Below are 27,044 nucleotides of genomic sequence, written 5' to 3' on the forward strand. Positions count from 1 at the left end.
CCCCCCCCGGAGGTTCTTTCAGTGACTGACATTGTCACCGACATCGGACCCGAGGTAGTCAACGCAGTGGAAGCACTGATTCACCGGGCTCCAGATATAGAAGTCCTTGACAAGTCTCTCTCGGATTCGGAGGAGGAGGTGGTACCTGCCCACACACACACTAGACCCGTTAGAACTTTCAGGAAGCAGCAAAGCAAAAGGGGGGGAAGGCACACTTATAAAAGAAGGGTAGATACCCATCTGCCAGACAACCACACCTCCCCTGAGTCAACTGCGACCTTGGAGGGTAAGAACGAGGCAAATATAATCCTGAGCCCAGATCAGTTTGGCTTGTTAATTCGTACCTTAGAAGCCAAATTCGAAACTAGCGGAATCTCTCCAACCTCTAGTGTGCAAGCTGGATAATGTTACCGCAGAGGTAAAAAGACTAGGAGGATTGTTAGAGAAACAGTTAGCCCACATAGATAAGGTTAACCCCCCACCCCCCTCTACTAGAATAGATCCCCCTGAGAGTGGTGGGAAGAAGGTAGCCAAGGTGGATTAAAAAACGCATGCCTCACAACAGTCTACCAGAGTTGACCTAGAATCCCCCGGTCCTTCTGTTCCACCCCCACTCCCACAGTTAGGTCAGTAGTACACCCAAAGCCAGGGCCTGTTACCAATCCGATTGCCGCCCCAAGTAGGAGAAGCAATTTTATGAATCTCCCCCCGGATTGTGCCCCCTATGTAATTGTATTGGCAAACGTCCCGCCTCAAAACTCGCTTTCGGTTGAGTCACCTGAGTCAGTCACATGATTCCCTCAAAAATAAAGTTGTATCTTGGTTGAGCTCAAATTGTAGTTTTCCCACAAAATATGCAGGAGAAATTATCACAACAAGGAGGGCAAATTGGATTGGTCCCACACGCAAAACCAGTAGCGGTGATTGCGTGATAGTAAATTTTAAATATCCTCAACATGTGGCCACAGTCCTGCTAAGGGCAGCCTCGATGACTAACGATGACAACAGCATCTGTGTGCGTCCTTTGGGATATTTTTATAATCATCTTACAGGAGCCCCCACCCCTAGCCTAGGATTGAGTCCCTTTACACCGTTTGGGCCTCGCTCCACTTGTCTAAGTCAGGGACTAGGTAGGGAGAACTTCTTTAGATTTGGACCTCACATCGCAACACATAACAGGTTTGACGCACTCTCAGGACTTGAGATGTGCGATTGACGGGGGGCCGGAGAGGGTATGGTTGATGAAGCTATAGTGGACCCTGCCCCTATGGCTCCTGTACCTTCTTCTGCTAACTATGGATATAAACCGGTAATGGGTACCCCTGACAAGGGGGATAAGGTCAGGCTGTTAAGTTGGAATATTGCCGGTCTACGGTCCAAGAGAGGAGACCCCAACTGGTTAAACTTTGTAAAGCTATATGACATTGTCGCCATGCAGGAGACTTGGGATATGGAATGCGATTTTTGGTTAGATGGCTTTACTTCATTTTTTGTACCTGCTTTGCCCTCTCCAGCTGGAAGGAATAGAGGGGGGCTTTTGATGTTGGTCTCGGTGAATGTAAAGGGTAAAATTATAAAGGTTGATTGCGCCACACATAATTTCCTTGTTATAGAGGTATCCTTGGTTGATGGCAGCAAAATACTCTTCGTAAACTGTTATAACTCCCCACATGGCTACCCTGCTAATGAGCATTTAGTGTGGCTAACAGATTTTTTAAGTGCCTATAAGGAAAAGCAAACCACTTATTGTCATTTTATTTTGTTGGGTGATTTTAATGTACGTTTGTGTTCAAATTGTGACCTAATCGATCCAGATGGCCCTGACAGTATTCCCCCCCCGCATTTTGAACATAGCCAGAAGGGGGAGGTTCTTGAAAACCTACTAGCTAGTAATGATCTGTATGAGGCAGAGTTTTATGATAAAAGTTCACGTGTAGCTACATATACTGGAAGGGACTAAGAATCGATAATTGATTACATTTTTCTATCGTTAGGTCTTCTTAAATATGTGATTTTATATAATGCTTTACCCATGCCATTGAGTGATCACAACCCCGTGGGGATGGAGTTAGCTAATGGTTTCTCTCTACTAAATTCTTCTGTTACTCCACAGGCTGTATTACCAGTTAAAGCTAAAGATCAGGGGAGGAGGATCAAATGGGGACAGGTAGTTCCAGATGATTTTTTCCTTAACATAACGTCAATGGCTGCAGAAGATTTAAATATTTGTGTAAATCCTCTCTCTAAGGGCGAGGAGATTTTAACTTCCTTTGAAGGTATCTGTCGGTTAGTGGCCATGAATTTAACAGCTAAAGGCCAGGGAGATAAAAATAGACCGGTAATGGGCTGGTTTGATAATAACTGCAGTAAAGCCCATAACCTCCTTAAAAAAGCACTTAACGCTCGTCCGAGGGATAAAGTCTTAGTGGTGCAGCTCAGAAAGCATTATTCCAGGGCAATCCAAGCACGTAAAAATTAATTAAAGTGTGAATCTTGGGCCGAGCTCATGGACAAGGCTACCCTAAAAAATAGTGCCAAGTTTTGGTCAATTATTAATACCCCATTGTTCTCTCGTGACCAAAATGCGGTGTTGGAACTTAGCATCCCTGAGGAAGACTGGCTTAGCCATTTTGAAAAAATCTACGGTAGTAACATGGAGCAGGAATCTTTTGAGGTCCCTGCGTCCGAACTCCCCTTGGCGCCAGTTAGATTTGATACAGTTGAAGTCATTAAAGCAATCGAGAGTACTGCGGGTCGAAAGGCCCCGGGCCCTGATGGGGTTCCCTCTGATATGTTTAAGGCAAACTCTTTGTACTGGGCTGATATTTTAACTAAAGTTTTTAATGCCTCAGCCATTGTGGGATTTCATAAATCTTGGTCCAGAGCTATTATAATTCCCGTGTTTAAAAAAGGCCAGCGGGGAGACCCAAGATGCTATCATTGTTGGACTCCTCTATTAAAATCTTAGGGAAGGTTGTCCTGGCTAGAATAACATCTTGGGCCAATGGGAATAATATTCTGACAGATGTTCAATACGGCTTTAGAGCGGGGAGGAGCACGGAGGACCAATGCCTCAACCTTCACCTCATAATATCCAAGTACACAAGGGCAAAAAGGGGATCCATATTCCAAGGCTTCATGGACCTATCCACAGCCTTTGATCTAGTTAATAGATCAAGGCTGTGGACTATGCTTTTAGGAAAATGGTCCTTGACTGCTCATTGGTGCATTTCCTGGCGGAGTTGCATAAAGATCTGTATGCCGCCATAAGGATGACAACAGAGGGGAAATGTACAGCGAGTTTTAGGTCCTACATAGGGCTGCGCCAAGGCTGTATTTTGGCCCCCATGTTATTCACGTTATACGTGAATTTATTGGAGGCTAACCTAACAGCTGTCACTCAGGATATTCTGTGCATGGGGGGTACGCCAATTCCGGTGCTCCTCTATGCCGATGACGTGGTGCTGATAGCCAGGACCCCGATTGCCCTGCAAAAGCTGCTTGATTCCTTTGGAACTTTTATGTCCAGTCTAGATTTGGTGATTAACAGTGGCAAATCCCATACAATGTCAGTGGGTTGCTCTAAAAGTAAAGATAAAACCTTTTTCTGTGGCAGTGAGGTTATCTCTAGCGTAAAGGTCTTCACCTACTTGGGTGTAGTATTTGATCAAAGGGGTACTTGGATACCACAGCTAACATCCAAAGCGAATGCGGTGAGAAGTTCTGCCTCCGCAGTTTTGGGGTTCGCTAAAAGACTAGGGGGGAAACCCACAGAGGCGATCCTGGCTATTTACAAAGCCAAGACAGTCTCCATTGCAAGATATGGGGCTGCAATTTGGGGGTTTGTAAAACCTGACCGCATCCAAACGGAGGAAAACAAATTCTTGCGGTCATTGCTGGGCCTACCTCAGTCAACAGCGACATACTCCCTACACCTTGAGCTAGGACTGGGATACATCACAGACATGTTAAAACTAGCACCCATCCTGTTATGGATTAAGCTCTGGCTAAATCCGAACCTTAGTCTTAATCATAAGATCATAAAAGATTGTCTCAAACTAGATCACATGAGGGATATTCAGTGGTTGTCCTATGTAGAGACCTTGGCTGTGAAACTAGGACGCCCTGAGATTTTTGCTAGACCAGAATCCCTGTGTAAAGCAGATCTAGTGTGGGTGAAGATTAACTTCACTAGGCTCTGTGTTGCCGAGCGTGAAGCGGATGAGCTAGGTAAACCCTCAGTGAGGGCACATGTAATGGTAACCACATCTCCTGAGTTGGCTCCTTATTTGTCAGTGGTGACAAACTTTTTCCATAGATGGTTACTGACAAAATTCAGTTTCAATCAAATCCATATGGTTCTTTGGGATGTGAAAGGTTGGTGTAGGCTTGAGGATTCTACTCCATGTAAATGTGATGACCAGTCCGCCCAGGACACTGCGCACTTTTTGTTTTTTTGCCCCTGGTATTCCGAACCCTGGAATCGGTTTGTAAAACCAATGCTGAAAGAGATGAGATTTTCTCAGTATAAGCCCGCATTGCTATTTCTGCAAATGATGGAAACCCCCGTAATTATGTACTGTATCGCCAGTTTTCTGGCTGCATCTGTAAGAATCAGGAGATCAAGATTGGACTCTTAACGCTGAAAGCTAACTATTCTGTATCATGTATTTAAATAATGGATTGTTGGGCTCGAATGGAAATGGAATTGTGTAATTGTCTTTTTATAACGGGTTTTAATTGCCATTATGACTGAAATTTTCTTAATTGACTTTTAAACATGTTTTAAATAGTTTTATAAATGTCTAGTATACTTTTATGATTTTAATTAATCGAATAAAGTGGTTTTGACTTGACTTGACTTGACTTGCAGGGGTCCGAAATGAAGTGTATTCCAAGGTATTTGAAGTTAGATGTTCGGACAGCAAATTGAGTACACCACTCATAAGTTGTGTGGTACCTGGGTGGATTTTAAGAAACGCACGCTGAAAACAAAATTGCACAGATGTTTCTAGGAGACATACCAGGCTATCCATATTCACTACTGGAGCAGCGCAATTTTAGTTCCATCCTTACTCGTCACAAAAGCGCAATATATACGTACAGATAGCAGCATATACTCTGTGTCTAACTTTATTGATAATAAGTATTCAAATGTACTACTGAAATGCTTTCCCTGGAGAACACTAGTGATTCTTAAACATGTGTTTGTTAACGTTTGACCTAACCGTGAAGAAGTGTAGTTCTCTTACATATTTGCACTTATGTCTCAAGTTATGTTGCATTTATTTAAATGTGCTTTTCCGGTGTAACCATGACTCAATTTCCTAAGTTACATTTTTACTGTTGCACTTATTTTGAAGTAAAACATGCATATATAATCTTGTATTCAAAGTTCACATTTAGTGCTTAACTAAACCTACTTGACGAGGCCTACATTTCGAAATGTATTTTTCTGTTTGCCTTTACGTTCTCTACTCTGCCAATGCGGTTTCAAGGCTCTGTTAGTTAGAGAAAAGAGTATTATGTATCCGTGATAGGGAGGTCTGAGAGAGAAAATATTGGCAGAGATGTGGAGAGCTAAATTGGCTTAGGACGCCTCCTATTCATCATGTAACAGGAACGGTGTGATACTCAAGGTCGTTGTGAGTGTCCAGGTTTCATTGAATGGGAAAATCTGGATTTGTTGCCATCACAGGGTAGAGTTCACCACCATTGGTCCCTGGATGGATGGTGTGAGGACCGGGTGGCTGAGTATGCATCTGTGTGTTTTAATTAGCATATACACATATATGTTAGTCTTTAGAGCAGATCCTTTGGACCTTGGGAGTTACAGACCTCTCTGCTTGCCCTATGCTTGCGAGTGTAAGGCTATATGCTAAACACTGGATTCCCTTTAGAGGATTTCTTCTGAAACCCACACTTTGCTTCCACCTTCCTGCATTTCTAAATTCCCAGCTGAACTTTTCTTATGGACCCTTTTGTACTTAGATATAAGGCTTAGGCTTCTTCTTTAGAAATATTCATGTTTAGCAGAGTTTATCAGAGGAACACCGAATTGCATTCTTTCTGTATCTGGATTATGCTGACTGCAGTCTTTATTGGCCTTCTGTTGTCAAGCCAGAATCCGTTTTGGCGCTTTAACCCCTTGCGTGCTGATGACAGAATGGTTCCGTCATCAGCATCGCTTGAGCTGTGCTGATGACGGAACGGCTCCGTCATGACTCCGCCCGCGCAAGGCGGAGTCAGCACAGTCGGAAAATACGCCAGCACGCAAGGGGTTAATATGCTTGTTGTAAAGCTCCACGTTCATAATATTTACTCTGCCTATTCACTGGATTGATTATTTGGGTGTAATGAACTCACTTAACCATAGCCAACGATTCCTGCTCCTTATTGTGTGGCCAAATGGGCTACACAAATTTTAAATTGTTTTATTGCATGCTAATCTCTTTGCCTCGTGGTCAACCATAACTGGCTATTGCATGGAAATGTGAACCGCGTTCTAATGCGCCATCACCTTACTCAGGAATGCTATCTGATTATGGTTTTTGATTATATTCTGCCTCTTACCATTTTAGCTCTTCTTTTTTCATTATGCTGGTTAGATTCCACACCTAGAAATGAGATGGTAAGCTAAAAGAAACTCATTGTCTGGGGCCATATAACTGAATGTTTTAAGCATTTCTGCTATGTGTGTAACAAATAACATTTTAAGGCAAATAATACAGGAGCGTGGGATGGCAAAAAATGACCTGAAGAAGGAGCTCGGAGCAAGGTCTAGCATTTTGTGGAGCTACCACGGTTAGCTTCATGTTCAGTGAGGACAGCAAGAAATGTCGACTGAATGACCTTCAGGCTGCTTTGGGCAGATTGGCTAGGTATTAGATTATAGATTCTGTGTGATGCAAAATTTAGAGCACAGTCTCTAGGTCCTATTCCACTAAATATACTAATGAGAGTTATGTAAACATCAAACCTCAGCCATACCTAATAAACTGCTTAAATAAAGGCACTCAGAATAGATATCTTAAGCTCACATTAACGTTAACACCTTTATTGAAGGTCAGCTTTGGATGGCATCTTTATAAAGCGACCTGCCAGCTCTGTGACAGTAGGAGTGAAAGTGTACCACACATTTTGTGTTTATGCCGCATGCCTGGTGCACATACCCTCAGCTCAACTTTTGAAGTCCTCTTGAACAATCTTTTACCCAAGCTATTGTTTAGGGTTATCATGTATTTTGATTATGCAATACAGCTACCAAAAAAGGTAGAGACCTCTTCCACTATATAATGAATGTTTTCTGCCCGAAACCTATCAATGTGAATGACTATGTGTGTGCATTTATTGTGGTTTATTATTTTAAATGTTGCCTTTCTAACACTTATTGTTCAATGTTGTCATTTATTTATTCATGTATTATCTGCTAGTAAATAGCTGTGCTATCATACATTTTCACATGAACTTTAAATCGTAAGTGAATTATTATTTTGTAATGATTTGTATTAATCATTCAATAAAAGATTATGGCAATGTGTGAAGCAAGCTGTTTTCACATTTGTTGCTTTTTTACGTGATATTAGGTATCGAAAATACAGGAAAGTTGATACTAGGTATCATGCTGTGTCAGTTTGTTCAATGTTCTTCCTTACATAAGCATAACTCATAGCACAAAAAAGTATGCACTATTTATTTAGTTAAAATAGTAATGGACAATTAAATCTCTATTAGACATATAAAATGCAGCACATATATAGTGACAGTTCACTTCCTCTAGTTTTTCACATATTTGCATATCTCTATGTAGCATGTCATGGGGCACAATGTATTTGCTTCCTTCTTCCACAGTTTATGTACCAGTGCATAGTTTCTTTAATATGGCTTCAGGACTGTATCACATATAGTAGCACTGGAAGCGCTATACATGACAAGTCCCTGCCACAGTTTTAGGCTGACTAGTGACTTAAATATTTGAAAAGCTAAAGTAGCAGAATATAATTCATTAGAATGTGGTAAATGGTTATTTGTGACTTTAACTGGACGGGAGTATGCTGCTTTTGCCTTTAAATGTAGCGACATTTGATAAAAGTCCTAAAGTAAACAACAGAACATGACAAAATAACACAATACAGATCAACATTACACAAATAAAACACAACAGAGCACAATATATGAATACAGTCAAAATAGAATTCAACACAGTAAGCAAAGTGAATGACACCAAGGCAGTGCATGAATGTAGTACAAAAACATTACCACCACGATAAATATGCACAAATGTTCTTGTCAAGTAGTACCACATCCCGAAATCTTATTTCATAATACATTGGTAGAAAGTGTTTACACCAAGCATTGTTTTATTTACTACCAAAGACATGAGTTAGAGACTGCCAAAAATGTGTTGTGATCCGGCCCCACGAGTCCTATTCTGAAACAAAACTGAATCCAAAATGTTGGTAGAGATTATTGCAGCCATTGGGTGATGACTGGTGAGGGTGAACTGGACAACGCTATGTGAAGAAATGTACAAGCCTGGTGGCAATTACAGAGAAATCAGCAAAGTTCTTTTTAGTAGTACTAATTGGAAGGCATGATTCTATAGAGGCTAAACTGTAAATGATATTGATTATATGGCTAATTCTGCAGCCCTAATGCTGGTTGGCTGCCACTTTGAAATAAAATGGTTTATTACAAACATATTCAAATATTCTTCATCCAGGTGTGCAGATTATCTCCAGAGACGGTGGGAAGCGCACCAGTATAAAATGAAAGTTGAAAAGCAGCTGGTAAGTAAACACTGAATGGCAGAGAAATGGTGAGCCCAACATGCTATTCGATTCCAGGGCTTGAAGAGATTAATTATGTAAATTGGTCAGTGTATTGAGCTCTTGTTTTCAAATTTGTACTCTGCCATTGTTTATTTAACACTTTCTAAGAGCTGCTCCAGTAATATTAAAGTGGTCACTCTGGCAGTGTATTTTGTGCACGCTGAACTATCAACAATGGTGTTGTTTCCAGCAGAGATGCTTCCTGGACTGTGAGAGTGGTACTCCAGTCGAGTTGGAAAACACTCTCTTTTTGATACTTTTGTAAGGCAACCATGATTTTCCTTCCATACAACCACTGACCTACATTCAGGACTAAGCAAGTAAGGGGTGAGTAGAGGTAATGCAGTCATAATTATAACCATCCTTTTGATGCTCTTCTGCACCCTACAAATATCTAGGCTCCTGTCATTCTACTGTCCACCCAGCTGCCTCTCCAATTTCATTTGTTCTAATCTTTTTATTGTCATTTTGGTTATGCATTTCTCATGTCCCCAACTTCCTCTCCATACCCCTATCTACGTGGAAATATTTGCAAGCCTGACCTGTCTTACTGCCACCCTCCATGTGCCTCTCTTTGGTTCATTCCCTCCACACTCCCCCTCAAACAATGATATATATATGCCCACCTATCCTACTGTTCCCCTCCTCCTTTTCTCCTTCCCGAGGCAGAGAGTGATCCTGATACAGCAGAACGGTGAGTGCCACTGCACACAACACCAGCTCTACCACAATGACAGAGCAGCTTCCCGGCGTTAGCTCCTTTCCCCTGCTACTCTTGGATCTCTCATTCTCAGCAGCGACAGGCGAAGAGAGAATTGGAGATAGTGCAGCAGCACCCCACCTCACCTCTGCCCTATCCTTTGTGCAAATCCACAGGAGGAAGGGTAACCTTACAGCAGGCAGTGGACATCTGCCTTCCTTCGGTTCCTTCAGTCTTTGGTGACCTGAGGACACATGGGGATAGATGACAGAACAGCCCCTGCCCCTGGTCCATATCCCCAGAGTGAGTTGACCTCTGAGGTCTGTTGTGACTGCAGCAAGCCTTAACCCCCTCAGGTCTAAGGCGATATGGGGTTAGGGATGGCATCCCTATGACATGATGGCATTTGAGAAGCAACTTGATTGTCAACTGCAGTGATGTCACCTTGATTAAGTCTCAACATTAAGTGAAAACGCAAGATTAAAAAACCCAACATTTTTGGGCACGGTGTAGTAAATTGATATTGTCTTGTATCAAAACGTGCCTTGTACCAGTGACCTTTTATCCCTAATAAAAGTTCCTTCCAAATCACAGAGTACCTATCGTAAGTCAGAAAGATCTTACGGTCTCGCCAAATGCCTGTTGCGGCCAATTCCCAAATCACAAAGACGGTGTATGAAATGAGCGTCCACTAATTTTTCCTATTCGGACTGCCTTATATAAATGGTTTGAGATCACAGTTGTGGATGCAAAACATTGAACTACAGCTGCACATGCAAATCTTTGAACAAATGATTGAACAGAAATCACCACCCGGCTTGGTGCGGCATTCAAGTCACAAAGAGGCAGTTTTCCCTTTTGGACAGCTTCAATCTTGTGAATGGTGGCAGGCGGACTCGGGGGTATATGACAGTGGTGTATCTAACCATTGCATCAATCAATCAATCAATCAGTATTTGTAGAGCATGGCTATCACTAGTGAGGGTATGCAGGCACTGGGTTGCTGGACTTAGTTGAAGAGCAATGTCTTGAGTCTCTAACTGAAATCTGACAGCAAGGGTGGGGTGGACAACATACAGGTGGCATTAAGATAATTTAAAAAAGTCACTTACCTTGCAGACTTGCCACATGACGCCCTTCTTGCTCAGGTGTCTTCGCTCCTGGAAGCTCCGGACCAGGAAACTTTACTCTCCAATCCTGGCTCGTCTCTCAGCAGGAGAGACGCATCAGGATTGGAGGGAGCGGCCTCTTGCAGCCCTCCTAAGAGCACTGGAGGCCTGCATTTTTGCTAACCTAGCTGTCTATGACAGCTAGGTTAGAGAAGTTTAAAATGTGCATGTCTTACCTGGACGATGCAAGACGGCCGGACAAAGAGGCATGCATACTTTAACCACATCATTGCTGCTGTATATTCCCACTGTGTGCTGCAATTTTCAATATCCCATTGTTTGTGACAAGGTCAACTTGTCAAACGCACAGCGCAGGTAACACCCATGACGAGTTGACCTTGTCACAAGCATCGAAGGTGTTAAACATAAGTGCAGAGCTCCCTACTGCCACTTGGCAGCACTGGCCCTGCCCTGTGCTGACACTCGGTTCAGGACCGGTTGCTTCAAAATAAAATGGTAATAAAGAAACTTTATTGTCATTTTCTTTTTTAGCTGCCATGGGGCATTTGTTTTTAGGGGGCGAAGGGACGCTCCTCTGCTCTCACAGAGGAGCTGCTCCTGATAAATGCACAAATCGTGGGCTTTAGGTCGGTGAAAAGTCCCAATGAAAATGTGATTCGGAGAAGTGTGCTTCAGGGTTTATTGACCGAGATACATCAATGTGACCGGCAGAGATAATGACCAGCCAGCTACTGCCAGGACCACCCCCAATATTCTCATTACACCTGAGCAATGGATGCCAGGGTGGCTCACGTGACCACATTCTAAACACAGAACCCAACACATCTTGCCTTTTAAAGTAAACAACAATAAAAAAATTCAAATAGATAAATTGATGAACAGGAAAATTATATTACCATTCCCAACGTGTTGTTGTCTATAAAGTACGCAGAAGAACATATTGCAAAGAAAGCAAAATTACATTCCAATTGAAATGACACATTGCATCTTAAATTGCCTCAAACCATGACATAATCCTTGAAATGAAAAGGTGCCTTCCTCACTCTCACAGACCTTCCTGAGTTCATATACTGGACCGGTGAGTTTCCAGAGACACAGTTAAGCTGTTTATTCTCTTGACTGCATTTTGCTATTTGCTTGGACAATTTTTCCTTATTCCACCATTTGCCATCACTTAGCTTCACCACATTCTCCTTGACTACCTCAATCTCCATTGGCAGGGAGAACTTGGAATGACACTTTACCACAATACCTGGTAGTTTTACTCTCACCCAATCCCCTTTGTTAAAAAGAGATTGATGTCTTCCTTTTGTAGAATCTGCACTGTCATACTTTCTCTGAGCCTTCTTTCAGTTCTCCTTGACACCCTCAAGTTTAACATTTGACACTTTAAAATCATTCATCCAATGTCTGACCTGTTTGTTATCAGCTACACTTCCCTTCAACAGAACAAAAGGTAAAACATTGGTGGTAGCAAACGGAGAGGTGCGCAATGCGCACAACAAATCCATGAGCTCCTTCTCCCATTTCAACCCATTAGCCACTGAAAGTTGAATGTTTTCCTTGATGATCCTGTTGTAGCATTTTACTAAACCATTACTATGGGGATGGTAAAGAGAAGTAGTAATATGCTTTATTCCCCAATGAGACATAAATCTTAGAAATTCCTTGTATGTAAATTGCACCCCATTACCGTGACCATTTCAACTGGTGCACCTTCCCTAAATAACAAGGATTATAAAAAGGCCAGCACCTCGTCTGTGTTAGCTGATTTCATGAACTAGACCTCTGGCCACCTTGTACCATAATCCACCAGCACCAACCCATATATACTACGTTCATTCAGAATGTACATGGGCCCAATGATATCCAACCCTAAATTAAACCATGGTTTATCTGGAACAGGAATTGCTTCAACCAGGCTGGGAAAACACACTTTAGTCTTGTCACATGCCACACACTCCCTGACAAAATGCTCCACACTCCGATCCATTCCTGGCCACCAGAACAACTCCCTGATCCTCCTCTTCATGGCCCTCATCCCAACATGTCCTCCGTGAGCTGAAGCCAAAATCTTACTTTGTAGCTTCACTGGCACCACCAACAAATCCGTCCTCCCCATCACTGCATTCTCGATGCTTAATTCAGGAAATACATGCTTATAAGAATTCACACCTGCATTGGAATCCTTGGGTATCCATCCTTTACCCAACATACCCACAACTTCTTGCATCACCTCATCACCCAACACTGCTTCTCCCCCTTCTTTCTCTGAAATGCACACAAAACCAGCTTCTCCCAGTGTCGCAACTATATAATCCTCCTCCCACTCCACATCAGTGATGTCCCTTTTGATTAGCAACCAGGATAAACAATCCGCAAACAGGTTTTTTGCCCCTAGAATATATTCTAAACTGAACTGGTACTCCATCGTTCTATAATGCCACTTAGCTATGCAATGAGTGGCCTTGCTAGGACCCTTGGTAGTAAACCGATTCAACAAAGGCTTTCGGTCAATGCGAATGATAAACTCCAAACCCCACAAATAGATCCTGAAACGACCCACTCCCCAGCAGGAGGCTAAAGATTCTCTCTCAATAACTGGGTATGTCGGCTCCACTCCTGTTGATGCCCTAGATGCAAAAGATACAACTACCTCCCAGCCTTCCCTTTTCTGCAACAGAACAGCACCCAAACCATGCGGACTGGCATCAGTTCCCACAATTGATGGTTCCTTGGCAACAAAAGGTGGAAGGGCAATGGCATTCCCAAGTTCACATTTGACATCATGAAATTCCCTTTCATGCTCAACGGACCAAACAAACTGCTGATTCTTTTTCAACAACCCTCTCATGTACTGTGTTTTCCCACTGCAGTTCGGAATGAACCTTGCATAAAACTCCAACATTCTAAAGAAGGAGCACAACTTGTTCTGTGGGATGGAAAGTCCTTGATAGCCCTAACCAGATCCTCCTTTGGTTCCACACCTCGAGCAGACAACTTGTAACCTAAATTAGTCTACAGTGTCCACAGCAAACCTACATTTCTCTATCTTAAGCGTAACCCCCATTTGTCAAAATGGACAAAACTTTTCATCATGGGACTCAATGTTTTTCCCATACTCTAAAATATTACCCTGAAAACACCTCACATGCGGAACCCCCACAAACATCGCTTCAATGACCCTCTGAAATACTGCAGAAGTTGATGCCAACCAAAAATGTATTCTCTTAGACCTGTACGCATCAGATGGCGGCTCTCCTTGTGCAAGGTGACTTGATGATAAGTGGACGACTTGTCCAAAGTCGAAGAAATGTTGGCACCCTTAAGTGATCTTAACATTTCAGTGATATTGGGCAAGGGACATCTTTGGACCCAAATCCTCTCATTCAGGTCCCTTGAGTCAAGACCTTCCTGGCCAAAACCACCTGGGCTAACCATTCAGAGCTTTTTATAGGTTCATTTATACCTTGTTGGCATAAGTATGCCACTTCCTGCTCCAAATCCCTCCTCATCGCAAGAGGTATCTGTCTGGGTTTGTGGACTACTGGCTGGACCCCATTCTTCAAAATTATGCGGTGGCCAAATTCTTTGATCCTCCCCAATTTTTCACGGAACACCTCAGGAAAAGCTGTTTTCCAACTTCCACCCTGAACTGCCCACACAGATTTTTATTCTTCCTTAAGCAATACTTGCTCAGGATTTATTGACCGAGATTCATCAATGTGACCTGCAGAGCCAACAACAAGCCAGCAACTGCCAGGTACACCCCAACATTCTCATTCCACCTGAGCAATGGATGCTAGGGTGGCTCAAGCACCCACATTCTAATCACAAAATCCAACAGTCAGAGGAACATGGCGGCGGGCTGACGCCGGTTGTGGGAGCTGCGATCCGGTCAGGAGAAACGCCCTGTGTAATTCAATATGTACTCGATGTTTGACAGCTACTTAACGGTGAGCGATTAAGAGAGGTATATTTCTTTCATTCTGCGCTACTTATTAATATATATTGCGCTTCTTTTCCCTGTTTTTATCGGGAACGGGATTGTGAGACCACGGGAGGTGAGAGGCCGGCGGTAGGACCATGAAGGAGTAACCGGTTTACCCAATGGAAGTGGAGTCTGCGGCAAAGCTGGAGGCGGAGGTGGAGGCGGGGGGAGCTGCCAGCGCGAAGAGAGAAAGCTGTGGAGAATGCCGGGCGAGTTTATGGCGCCGGATAAGAACGGCTGTTGCTAGGGTCAGCTTCAGAACATCCGTCGTTGGAGGAGACATTTACATATGGTCAGTGAGGGAAAAACGGGGCTGCCCGAGGCAGTGCTCACAGAGCAACGGGAGCGCTGTTGCAGATTGGGGTGTGGTAGGTTTTCCCAGACCCCGCGGTCAAAAGCAGTGCCCCTTTCGCCATTGTGTTGTGGAGGGATGGACATTGCCCCAGAACGGGGTCTAAATGCATGCTGTGGTGCCTGCTCTATAATTGAGGGGGAGTCTCTGGTGTTAGCTCTTGAAGGGGGCAGAGAAAGAGAAAGTGAGAAGGCTATATATTTGCCCACGCGGCCGGCACCAGCGCCGTCTCTTAAGAACAGATATCAGCTGCGTTCTAATTCCGACCTTCAAAAGACTGGTCTTTTTCCACCACAGTTTCCTGTTGGTCTTGAGGTGGTGACTCCTCTTACCCCTCGGCGGAGAAAGAAAGATAAGAAAGAGAGAAAGGAGATAATCCCAAAGACAGGGAAATCCAAAAAGCGCAAGATACCAAAAAACTCTCCCCGTTCATTAAAACTTACTCCTTCATTAAAATCCTATTTTAAAATTATGGAGCAAGTGACTGTTGCCAAGGGGGGAAAGCTTCATTCACCATCCCTCACTCCACAGGCCACGGCCACTGCGCATACAGTCCCTCCTGTCCCTGTTGAAAACAGATATTCTTCTTTAGTTTGTGACCCAGATGTAGAGCACCTGTCCACTCCCGATTTAGAGATATCCACTCCTCAACCTATGTTGGCGATTGAATCGGAACTTAATACCACAGCTACAACTCAACATCCAATTACAGAACTAGATGTATATCGAGATCAAGCAGCCAAGGCAAGAACAGAAATCTGCGTAGTTGCTTCTCCCCTAGTAGCATCTTGTCCCTCATCTTCTATTGATGTTGAAACTGATGTAAGGGTTAACTGTAGCCCCTTAGAGACAGCTTCAGGAGATTCAAACAGTGGCAGTGACCTCATACAGTTAGGGTCACTCTTACAGTCCCTGAGAGGCGACCTATTATCTAAATTTGAGATCTCCGAGGCCAATCAAAGGGGTATTCACGAGAAGTGTTCCAACTTGGAAGCCAAACTTGATGATGTCTGTAAAAGGACGGGGGTGTTGGAAGAGGAGGTGGCCATACTCTCAGATGTAACCCAAATACATGCGAGGGATATAACAGCTCTTAAAGCTCAGAACAGAACGTTTCAGATGGACATCGAAAGACTGGAGATTCAGTCCAGAAGAAATAATTAAGAATTTTTGAAGATCCCAGAGGGGGCCGAGAATGGGGACATCAAATCACTTGTATGTAAACTTCTGAGAGAAGGAGTCTTAAAGGACAGGCTGGACATAGATCTCGAAACGGAAATTCAGAGGGCCCATAAAGATCCCTTCAGGCAGCACCCCGATAGGAAAGCTCCCAGGAAAGTTCTAGTTAACTTTCACATCTACGCCATTAAGGAGCTGATATTAGGAAGAGCTCTGACTGATACCACACTTCAGATTGAATCCACAAAATATCTAATTCGCTCTGATGTAGGTAAGGTTACAGCGCAAAGGCAGTGGGGGCTTGGGACTAGGATGCCTGATTTGAGGAGCATGGGGGTGTAGGTGTGTTGGACATGGCCCTTCTGGCAGGTTCACCCCTAAACTTTTTGCTTATGAATGTTAATTGGTGGTAGTGATTTTTGGTTTCTGCGCACTTTTTCCCTGTGTCCCAGGGTAAAGTGCGTGCGTGTAGTGAGGCTGGCCTGCCCTCCCATAGGAATGCATGGGGAATGTGTGTGACCATGTTAGTTCCTGATGCGTGGGGAGTGCAGGTGCGAGTTTGGTATGTGCGGACTCGTGTGATTAAATGCTGCGCAATGATGTATGCGGCGTGATTGTGTCTAGTATGGAAGTGCCACTTCTAGAAGTTGCAATTGAAAGGAAGGGGTGGGCCCTTAGGGGACGGAGGGTAGGTAGGGCCACAATAATAATGTAAAACAAGGGGATTTTACCTATGCCTCCGGGATGTATTACTAAATCACTCAGTAAGACAATAGATAAAGCTAAATGAATTAGTTTTACCAAGACAATTTATTTTGTCAGTATCTTTAGAATCAGTTTTTTAGATGATTATTTTTTAGGCAAGAGAATCAACATTATCAACTCAACCTCTAGCGACTGAATTTTCACAAAAGACTAATATACAAATAACATACAAAAAACATTGAATTAATCATCAATAGACCTTAACAAAAAAGGACTAATGTACATGTGACCTACAAAGAACATTAAATCAACATATATCATTTCATTCCAATTATCAAAAAACAGTTAATCATGGACAGAAAGAGTTTACCAATATTAAATATGCATTCAGTTTCCACAATGAGGTGCACTATTTCTTTTTAGAACCACATGAGTCAAAGTTTAAACATTCCTTTGAAACTTGAACATTCATATTAAATGTATTAACAAGAATTTTATGCGAACTAGGGCCGTAGCCGACGCGTTTCGAGTCCTGTTAAGAAAGTCACAGGGCTCTCATCAGGGCAGCATTAAATGGATTCCACGGGGAACTTTTATCAATGAAAAAAATGAAGGATCTATGTTTAGTAAGGGTTCCTCCAAATCCATTAAAAACCAACAACACTAAGCTAAAAAAGCATCCACTGGATGCATCGTACTTGATTGAGGGCTTGAGTGCGACCTTTTATTAATAGTGGTGTGGCCGCCACTGTGTGTCTCACACTGCAACAGAGAAGGAATATATTCAAATGATTGTCCTTTAAAAGAAGGTGCCCGCACGCACGCCGTGCTACAAAATAGGAAGTAAAATTACCTTAAGTGAAAGCCTCAAGGATGGTCTCTTGTCAAGGCATTATTTATTGTTCCAAGGTGACCTAAAGTGTGGATAAACGCTTTTATCAGTGTCCGCCTACGTATATTTGTGCAATACCTTTGCATTACTTATGAGAAAAACATGGGGGTACTCACAAGTCTTCTCTATTCAGAAGCCAAACAGTCCACCGCAACCTTGCGTGAGGTACTGTGCTTAAAGTTGGTTCTGCAATGTAAAGTTTGCGAAATGAACCCGGGTCACAAACGTGCTGCCTGAATCAAAAGTTGCATTACATTTAAAACCTTTTTTAACGCGGCGCCTGCCGCTTTTAATATATCAAGTTTGTCATACTCACATTTTATAATAACTCTGAGGGCTGAACAGCCCACCGCAATCGAGCGTGTGGCGCTGTGAGTAGGAATTATGTCTGTAAAGGTAAACGAGCACAGAATCAGTGTTCATGCTTAATGTGGCGAAATTTAACCAAGCCCCCAAAGCAGGGCAGCGCGCTGTTCGCGGTCTTACCTTCTTTGGTTCAAAAAGAATCTTTCTGTTTTCTCTCAATGAATGAGCACGAAGCAAAGTGGAGACAAACACCAAAGATTTCCAAAAACGGAGGTTTGGTCACATGGTAGTGATCAGCCAATCAGGTGTATTCAGGGCCCGGTGAATACAACATAGGCCTTCTGGGGCATGTAGTCCCGAAATGTATTATGGAAAAAATATATGATGAAGAACTTTAAATGCGCTGAATGATTTTTGCAGCACTTCTAGAAGTTGGCATGTGTGTGTAATTTGTGTCTGGCGTGTGATTGGCTGGAGCTGGCTGGTGAGCCAGGCTCCAGGAGTCAGGATGGGTCTGCCCCAGTGGTGAATGGGAGATCTGCATGTGTGATGGCTGGGGAGGAGTGCACCTGGGACCTGAATAGGGCTGGGCTTTCCCCACACAATGCTGGCTCCGCCCCCTTTGGTGCGACTGATGACCCTAGCCTAACTAGTGAATAGGAAGGGTGGCTGAGCACATCACAGTGCTCCAAAACCCGCTGCGACTGTTTTTTCCCCCACTCTGCACACAGACAAAGAGATTTACTGTATAAAACGGGGGTGTGTCCCCTTGCAAAATGTTCTCTGTTCCTGATCTGAAGAGGGGGGCCTGCTGCTGCTGGGCACCAGGAGGATACCGCCACTAGGGACTGCCTCCATGCCTAGTGGGCCCTGTGAGCTGGTTCCTGGGTCCAGCCTTGCCCCCCCTGCCTACTTTCCTAAGGACCTTGCCTGGGAGTGCTTTTCTTTTGGGACCAGGACTTCTGGCTTCCTCTAGCGCCTGGAAGCGCTGTCCTTGAATTCCCCTCGAAGGGAAAAGCGTGGGCGGAACAGCGTGTTGCTGCAACCCCCTTTGGGGAATTCCCTGTTCTGCCGTTTCTGATCCCTAGGGGGTGCCCACCCCACCTGGGACACTGCCGTGATCGCTTATCAAGTTACTTATTTCGAGAGTGCCCACCCCTCATTTTGTGTAAATCACCGCCGCAGGCCCGGAGATCGATTAGGAGGCGCTGTGCCCGCCTCCCTACCCAGGGCCGCGCTGCCATTGGCGGCCCTCAGCACAGGAAGCCATGCACCGGACGCCTGGACGTAGGTGGGCCACCAGGACAAGCAAGAAGAGGCCGGAAGTCCCGCCCTTGGAGCCGCGGCGCGAGGAGCAGAGCGGCTGCAGGTGCAGGCGGGGCTCCGGTGTCTGAGGAGAGCCCCGTGCTGCCTAAAAGAGGAGCCAGGCCGACGTCCCTCCCCCGGGGCTCCCAAGAGTGAGGGAGAGCCCCAGAGGGCAGCCGAGAAGTGCTCGAGGACGGGACCGTCGTGGCACATGCCGGTGCCCGCCCCCCCCCAGTGTGCTAGCTTTGTGAGGGGGCAGTTTGTAGCTCGAGTCCGCCAAGCGGGACTCCCACGGGGCACATAGTTATTTAGAGCCCCGAGAGGCTCAAGGCAGCATTTTGTTTATTTGGAGCCCACCAGGCTCACGGGCATTGTGAGTGTTTTGAGTCCCCCGAGCGGGACTCCACCGATTGCGAGGCCCCATTGTGGAGAGCCCACGAGAGGCTCCAGGGCATAATTGTACCTCGAGTCCCCCGAGAGGGACTCCAACTTCAAAGGAGGCATTTTCCTTTAGTGGTAGAGCGGCCCGGAAGGCAGTGGGTCGCTCCCACTTTGCCCCACAGTTGTTCTTGAGCCCAGCGAGGCTCACGGGGTCACGAGTGTTCTGGTGGCCAGAGCCCACGAGGCTCCAACGTGTTGGCCCCATTGTTCCCACAGCTGCTCAGCACTTAGTGGGCAGCTGCTCCGTTTAGGCCCCCTGACATTGCGGACACAGGGCCTTTCAGCCCCAGAGAGGCCAGTTGGCCTGGGGACAGTCACAGGTTGTGGTCTATGTGATTTCCGCGCCATTGTCCTTTTGCTGCACCTCTGAATGTGTTTTTATGTGTCATGTGCTTTTTCCTACACAGCTGAATGTATGTTTATGCATCATGTGTTTTTCCCTACACCTCTGAATGTTTGTATGCATCATGTGTAATGTTTTCATGCCTATACCCCTAAATGTATAGTGATACTTAGGTGGTTGTTCTTTCTAGTACAGAGGTTGCTAGTGAGGTCCTGGTTCTCTGCGTAACATTTTCCTAAGGTGGTTAGGGTTGCGTAGGTGGTACTTACCTGTTACCAGTGGTTACTGGTTGTTTTATTTTCTATTTGGTTCTACAATTGTTCTATGTGCTAAGGGTTATACCTACAAAGTGCTAATTCTACCAAGTGCTAGTTCTAAAAGTGTTTATTCCTGATAGTGGCGCCTGTGGCCCTGTCCCATGCACCTAATCCCCTGTAAATTCTGCCCGTGCCTATGGCACATTGTAAAGTGTGTATTTATTATGTAATGTGTTTTGTACATTACAAAGGCTATTTTTATCAGGTGCAAATGAAGTTCCCGGCTTCTTTAACCCCTTCGATGTTCATGACGAGCTCAGTTCGTCATGAGGTACACCTCTCGTACACTCATGACGAGCTGAGCTCGTCATGAACAATGGGAATACATCGGGATCAGCACAGGAGGGGAATACCATCAGCATTGATGGTGTTAAAGATAATATGGAGGAATAAAACCTACAATTTTGTCTCTCCCCAAGAAGTCGATACTTTTTAAATCCAAAATGAAAGAAAGCTCGAAGTAGAGTGTCTTCCTTTTTCCCTCTCTTTCTTTACTTGATTTAGCGCAGCAGAATTTCGCAACCTATAGCGATATAAGGCTACATTACATATAGGACGGTTTATATGTAGATATTAGTGGGTGAGGGATTTGATTTATAATGGATATATGTATAAAAAAACACACTTAAAAGGGGAAAAAATAATGAAGCGTGGGTGAAGGAAAAAAAAAACTTAGCACACTTAGTAGTCTACTATTCATAATGGGGGCGATCCTGCCCGGATCTAATGAGTTCTCGATTGGCGACAAGATCGCCAGAATAGGTAGGGGGGGCGTTCCTCATGGGACGTGGGTGGTTCTCATGAGTGTTAGGGGTAAAAAGGGAAAAAAGGGAAAAAATCAATCCTCATATAACCATGAAAATAAAGAAAGCCATCATTCTTGGGCGGGAGTTAAATCTGGTCTATTCAAAGAAATATTAAGATGAGCAGCATTTCCAATAAGATTAAGATCATCAGCTGGAATGTCAATGGATTGAGGGATAGGAGAAAGATGTCTAGAGTGAGTGAATTCTTAAATAAATCCGGGGCTCATATTTGCCTACTTGAAGAAACTCACTTAGAAACACAAGAGTGCAAGTTAGCATTTGGTAAACTCCGGTGGGTCCAAGATCTTCTCTGCTCTGACCAGAGCGGTAGTACAAGAGGAGTTGCCATAGTGATTAGAACTAATGCTGGGATCAGAGTGGAGAAGTTTGAGACAGATCACTCCGGGAGGTGGCTGGTGGCCTCATTATTAATGGATAACACTCCATTTGCATGTGCAGTCTATTATGGGCCCAATCAAGATGCTCCAGGGGCTCTTTTGAAGCTAAAAGCTAGCCTTTCCGTAATGGTAATACCTGGTATCTTAGGGGGGATTTCAATCTGATTTTAGATGAAAAATTAGACCGCACTTCGAGGGTTAAATTTACACCCCCTTGTAAATCTCGAACAGAGCTGAAGAACATTATTAAAGATTTCAATCTAATTGATATATCGAGAGCAAAAAACGGTGCTAGAAGAGATTTCTCCTTTTACAGCCGAAGATATAGGCACGATTCCAGAATCGATTTCTTTCTATTAGACCAGTCTCTCTTTTCAGCAGTGGAATTATATTGGAATATTCCAGCTCTGCTGTCTGACCACTCTGTAGTTGAGTTGGTTGTCCACTTTAAGCAGAAGGAGCATCATAGAAGGTGGATCCTGGATAGATCATTTCTAGTTAGGGATGAAGGCAAGTTGGACATAGCAAATCAGGCAGAGGAGTACTTCAGGTATACATATGGCTAAGCTAGGGTTCAGGTGGTATGGGAGGCTTTTAAAACCTTTCTCAGAGGTCTATTAAGTACATTGATGATTAGTAGGAATAAACTTGGGAGGAAGATGGAGGATGAGCGCCTCTTTAAGCTTAAGTTAAAAGAGCAAGAGCTCCAGAGGGCATCTGCGGATCAGCCCAATACGGTACAGCACCTACAAACTGAGTTAGACGGCTTACGGGTAGAGTATCAAGCATGCCTCGATAAGATCTTAAAAGACAGGTGGGATGCCAGTAAGCTTCAAAATTGTTCCTATGGGGAAAAATGTGGTCACTTTCTAGCCTGGAAAACCAGGGCAGATAGGATCAGAAATCAGATCAATAGTTTATTTCTGCGTAGTACAGGAATTGTTACTCACGATGAAGATCGAATCAGAGAGGAGGCGAGAATATTTATGCAAGGCTTATATAAGGAAGACACTTGCTCCACTCCACAGAGAGCTGAAGACTGGTTGAACAAGTTAGAGCTCCCTCATATATCTGAAGCGGATAGAGCCCTCCTTAGTGCTAGTATAAATGAGAGCGAAGTTAGAATTCAGATTAAGAGAATGACCAGGGGAAAAGCAGCCGGTCCAGACGGACTCCCAGTAGAGCTATACCTGATAATTCTCGATAAAGTTGTGTCTGTTTTGTTTTTTTTAAACTCTTTTTATTGTTAAACAAAGACAGCACAGAAAGAAAAATAAAACATCAGGTGATCACGTATAGTGTCAAACACACAGGTCATTTCGGTGAATTACAGAATCACAAGCAATAATGCACAATGCTGGGGTTAAGGGGATTCCTGTGCTTCAGTTCCCATACATGGTAGCGGTGGTTCACAAATCTCTCCTCAGTAAGCATTCCATGCTCCCCACACCTTCCCCACTTCCTCGGACATCCCCTAACTATGAACACAGACTTTTCCCTGAGCATGCACCAGTCAGGGTCTTCCTCCCACTGAGTAATTCGGGGTGGTTGACTAGCACCCCAAAGCTGGGCAATATTCCACTTGGCCACTATATACAACAGAGTGACCCACTGCTTCTGGTATGCGTTCAGGTCTGTAGGCCCCCAAACATTCAGCAGGCACCGCCGGGCTTCTGGTAATACCTCCGCACCCAAAACGTCTCAACACCTCATGAATCTTGATCCAATAAGTTTGAATCACTACACAATGCCATAATATATGTATCAGGGTGCCTGTTTCTCCACATTCTCTCCTGCACTCCCCACTTCCTCCCTGTCCCATCCGTACCAGCCGGGTCCCTGTGATATACGATCTATGCAGTATCTTCAATTGCACAAGCCGTAGCCTCATCTGAATAGCTACCACCTTGGGAGAGGAAACCACTTCCACCCAGTCCTCATCATCCAGCTCCAGCCCGTCCATACACCACCGGGCTCTAATTGCCCCAGTGGGCTCTCCATGTTATTGACCAGTTTCTTGTATATCAAGGAGAAAGTCTTCTCGGGAACATGCTCGTCGAGTACTCGGTCTACAAGGGGAGATGACTCTGGGAGAACCGAGCCCTTAGGTACATGTGCGGTAAGAGCGTGCCTCACCTGCAAATACCGAAAATGCTCATTTGACTCTAATGGGAGCACCGCATCTCTCCCCCAGACGTCTTTTATATGAGTGAACCTACAGTGTCCCATTTATCGAAGCCCTCGATTTCCACAGGCTACCCAGCTTTGCTGAATTCAATAATGGAGTAGCCAATGTGAGCCTATCCTCCCACCCTAGGCTTCTGTTAGCCACATGCCACACTTGGACCGCATGTGCAGTAGGGCCAGTTAGTGCAAACTTCCCTGGTTTGGCATATAACGCTCTGTCCAGCATTCCACCTGGTGCCTGCCCTCGATCCATGACAAATCCCGGATTACCGGGGGGCCGTAAATAATGTGGTTCACCACAGCCAATTGTGAAGCCCAATAGTATCTCAAGTTAGGGAGACCAATCCCGCCATCGTACCAAGGGAGAGTCAACTTAGCAAACGCAATACGAGCCCTACCATCCCACAGGAGCCGTCTCTGGAGAGTTTCTATCCCTTGAAAATAGGAGGCCGGCACAGGGCCCATCGAGTTCTGCAGAGCATATAGAAACCGAGGAAGGGCCATCATCTTAAAAAGAGTGGCTCGACCGAGCATGGATAGCGGAAGAGCCTTCCAGCGTTCCACGTCTTTCCTACATCTGTCCAATGGAAGAGCGAGGTTATTGGTATAGTGCAGACGCGGATCCAGCGTGATATAAATACCCAAATACTTGAATCCTTCCGTCTCAATCTGGATTGGACATGACACCGGAACCAGGGGCGGGTTGCCGACCAAGACAAGGAGTACCGATTTAGTCCAATTTATGGGCAAACCCGAATATCTGCCGAAGACAGCCAGGACATCCAAGAAGTTACTCAGGGAGTCCCTGGGATTGGTCAGATAGAGCAAAACATAATCCGCGTAAAGCGAGATCTTATCCTCCCAGTCGGGTGACCACCTTAAGCCGCGTATCGACCTATCCCAACGGACCCAGGCCGCCAAAGGTTCCATAGCAAGTGCAAAAAGTAACAGAGACAACAGGCATCCCTGCCTAGTGCCCCTCTTCAGGGAGCAATCACTGGATTTGCGGTTATTAACCACCACTCTAGCCAAAGGGTCAGCATACAGCAGGTGCTCCCAACTAAACTCTTGCCCAAAGCCCAACTTTGCATACACTGCAAATAAATACTGCCATTTAACCCTATCAAACGCCATGGTGGCATCAAGCGACACCACCACTGTCGGTTCATGTATCCGCGAAGAACCCCCGAGAACTCCGTGGAGCCGCCGCAGATTCAGCGCCGTATTACGACGCGGCATAAAGCCAGAACTAAAGACGTAATCACCCTGACCAGCCGAGTGGCGAGTATCTTCGCCAATATCTTAGGCTCCACATTAAGAAGCGAAATAGGTCTATAGGAAGAGCATTTTGTCCTGGACTTACCCACTTTATGTATCACTACTATATTGGCTAGGCGCTGGTCATATGGAAGCCGTCCCTCCTCCCTACTCTCCAAAAACATGGCTCGAATATATGGGGCGACTCGATTGGCATTCAGTTTATATAGTTTAATCGGTATCCCGTTAGGGCCTGTCACCTTGCCCGGTTTTAGTTGTCTTATGGCCTGCGCGGCCTCGTCATCAGTGATTGGGGAGACAACCTATCCTCCTCCGACAGACTCGGCATAGCGATGTCTCTAATCATGTTGCTGTTTTCAGCGTCAGAATAATCACTACCAGCAGCATAAACCTTCTCATAATACGCCGAAAACTCGTTTGCCACCGCCTGCAGATCAGTTATAAGTTGCGACTCCAACCCCTCCAACTCCGGTACCAATCTAGAGGCCCTGTCACCATGCTCAAGCCAGGCAATTATCTTACCTGCCTTGTTGCCATGCTCGTAAATACAACCCTGGACCACACTATTGTGTGCGATAGCCCTATCACGCACCAGACTTTTATATTCCTCCTGCCGAAGCCCCAAATGGTGGAGCTCCGCAGCCGTGTGAGACACAGCCATTCTCTCCTCCAAGCGTATAACGTCTACCTCTTTCTGCGCCTTTTCTGCCTGAGTCTTCTTCTTTTTCCCCGCCACCAAGGAGCGAAACTCCCCCATAGCAACCGTTTTGTACGCCTCCCAAAGAGACTGCGCTGAAGTAACTGAGCCTACATTCTCTAGGAAGTAACGGTCAGACATTTGAAGCACCTCTTTCCTGATGGCAGGGTCCTTCAGTTGCCAAGCACTAAGCAGGGCAATACCACCAATCACGGGCCCGTCGCAGGTAAGCTGCAGCCACAGTGGGGAATGGTCAGAGATACCTCTGGCGAGGTGCTTCACCTCACTAACCATAAGCGCCATTGCCGCAGGCAACAGGAGATAAACCAGCCGCGACAAGGTGCCATGAGCTGCTGAGACATGCGTGTAGTGGTGTATCGTTGTGTTACGCGTTCGCCAGCTATCGATCAATCCCAAAGTTTCTAGAAATTCTGAGAGCCACGTCTGCGATTGCGGAAGCACACAAAGTGGACTATGATCAGTCTCCCCATCTAGCACAGCATTAAAGTCGCCCCCTATCACTAAGCTACCCAGGGGTAAGACAAGAAAACCAGACCCCAAATCACGAAAGGCGTCTGACTGGAGGCCTGGAGGAACATAGACCGACAACAAAGTAACAATTTTACCCTCTACAAGCCCAGAGACTCCCGCATACCTGCCCCTCTGGTCCAACCATGTAGCTCTGATAGTCAGGGGAAAGGAGTTTTTGATCAGAATCCCAACCCCCCTGGACCAGGATGTGAACCCAGTGTGCGCCACCAACCTATATCCCCCTTTATGGAGGACCATACATTTGTTACCCACCAGGTGCGTCTCCTGCAGCAACACCACATCTGGGGAGTGTCTCCTAATAAGTTGGCTAACCATCCCCCTCTTAATCTTGTCCCCTAGCCCATACACATTCCAACTCAGCACTTTCATCCCCGACCCTCGACTACTCTGCACCATTGGACCCGTACATTAAGGACCGCTCAATAGCATGATCACCTGACACAAACCAAAGAAAAAGGAAAACAAAAATTAAAGAAGGATACTCGCAATCACACATAAACAATCCTGACCCTCCGCTCCCTCCCTGCACCCCTGCTCTCGGCGTTTGCCAACCCTCAACTCGCAGTGTGCCTGTCGCCCCATGGTCTAACTAACAAACTATCTAAATATAGACTAGAGGAGAAGTTCAGAGCCC

At 45.1% G+C, this 27,044-nt stretch overlaps 1 protein-coding gene across 1 annotated transcript in view; it reads left to right on the forward strand.

Moving 5' to 3' along the window:
• The window catches only part of LOC147698454 (serine/threonine-protein kinase Nek5-like), a 235,630-nt gene that overhangs the window by 19,877 nt on the left and 188,709 nt on the right, over positions 1-27,044 (forward strand). The window contains exon 3 of the mRNA XM_086936243.1: positions 8,723-8,789. Within this exon, the coding sequence (XP_086792369.1) occupies positions 8,723-8,789 (67 nt within the window). The remainder of the gene's footprint in view (positions 1-8,722; positions 8,790-27,044) is intronic.

Source organism: Lissotriton vulgaris, chromosome 8 (assembly GCF_964263255.1).
Source record: "Lissotriton vulgaris chromosome 8, aLisVul1.2, whole genome shotgun sequence".
NCBI lineage: Eukaryota > Metazoa > Chordata > Amphibia > Caudata > Salamandridae > Lissotriton > Lissotriton vulgaris.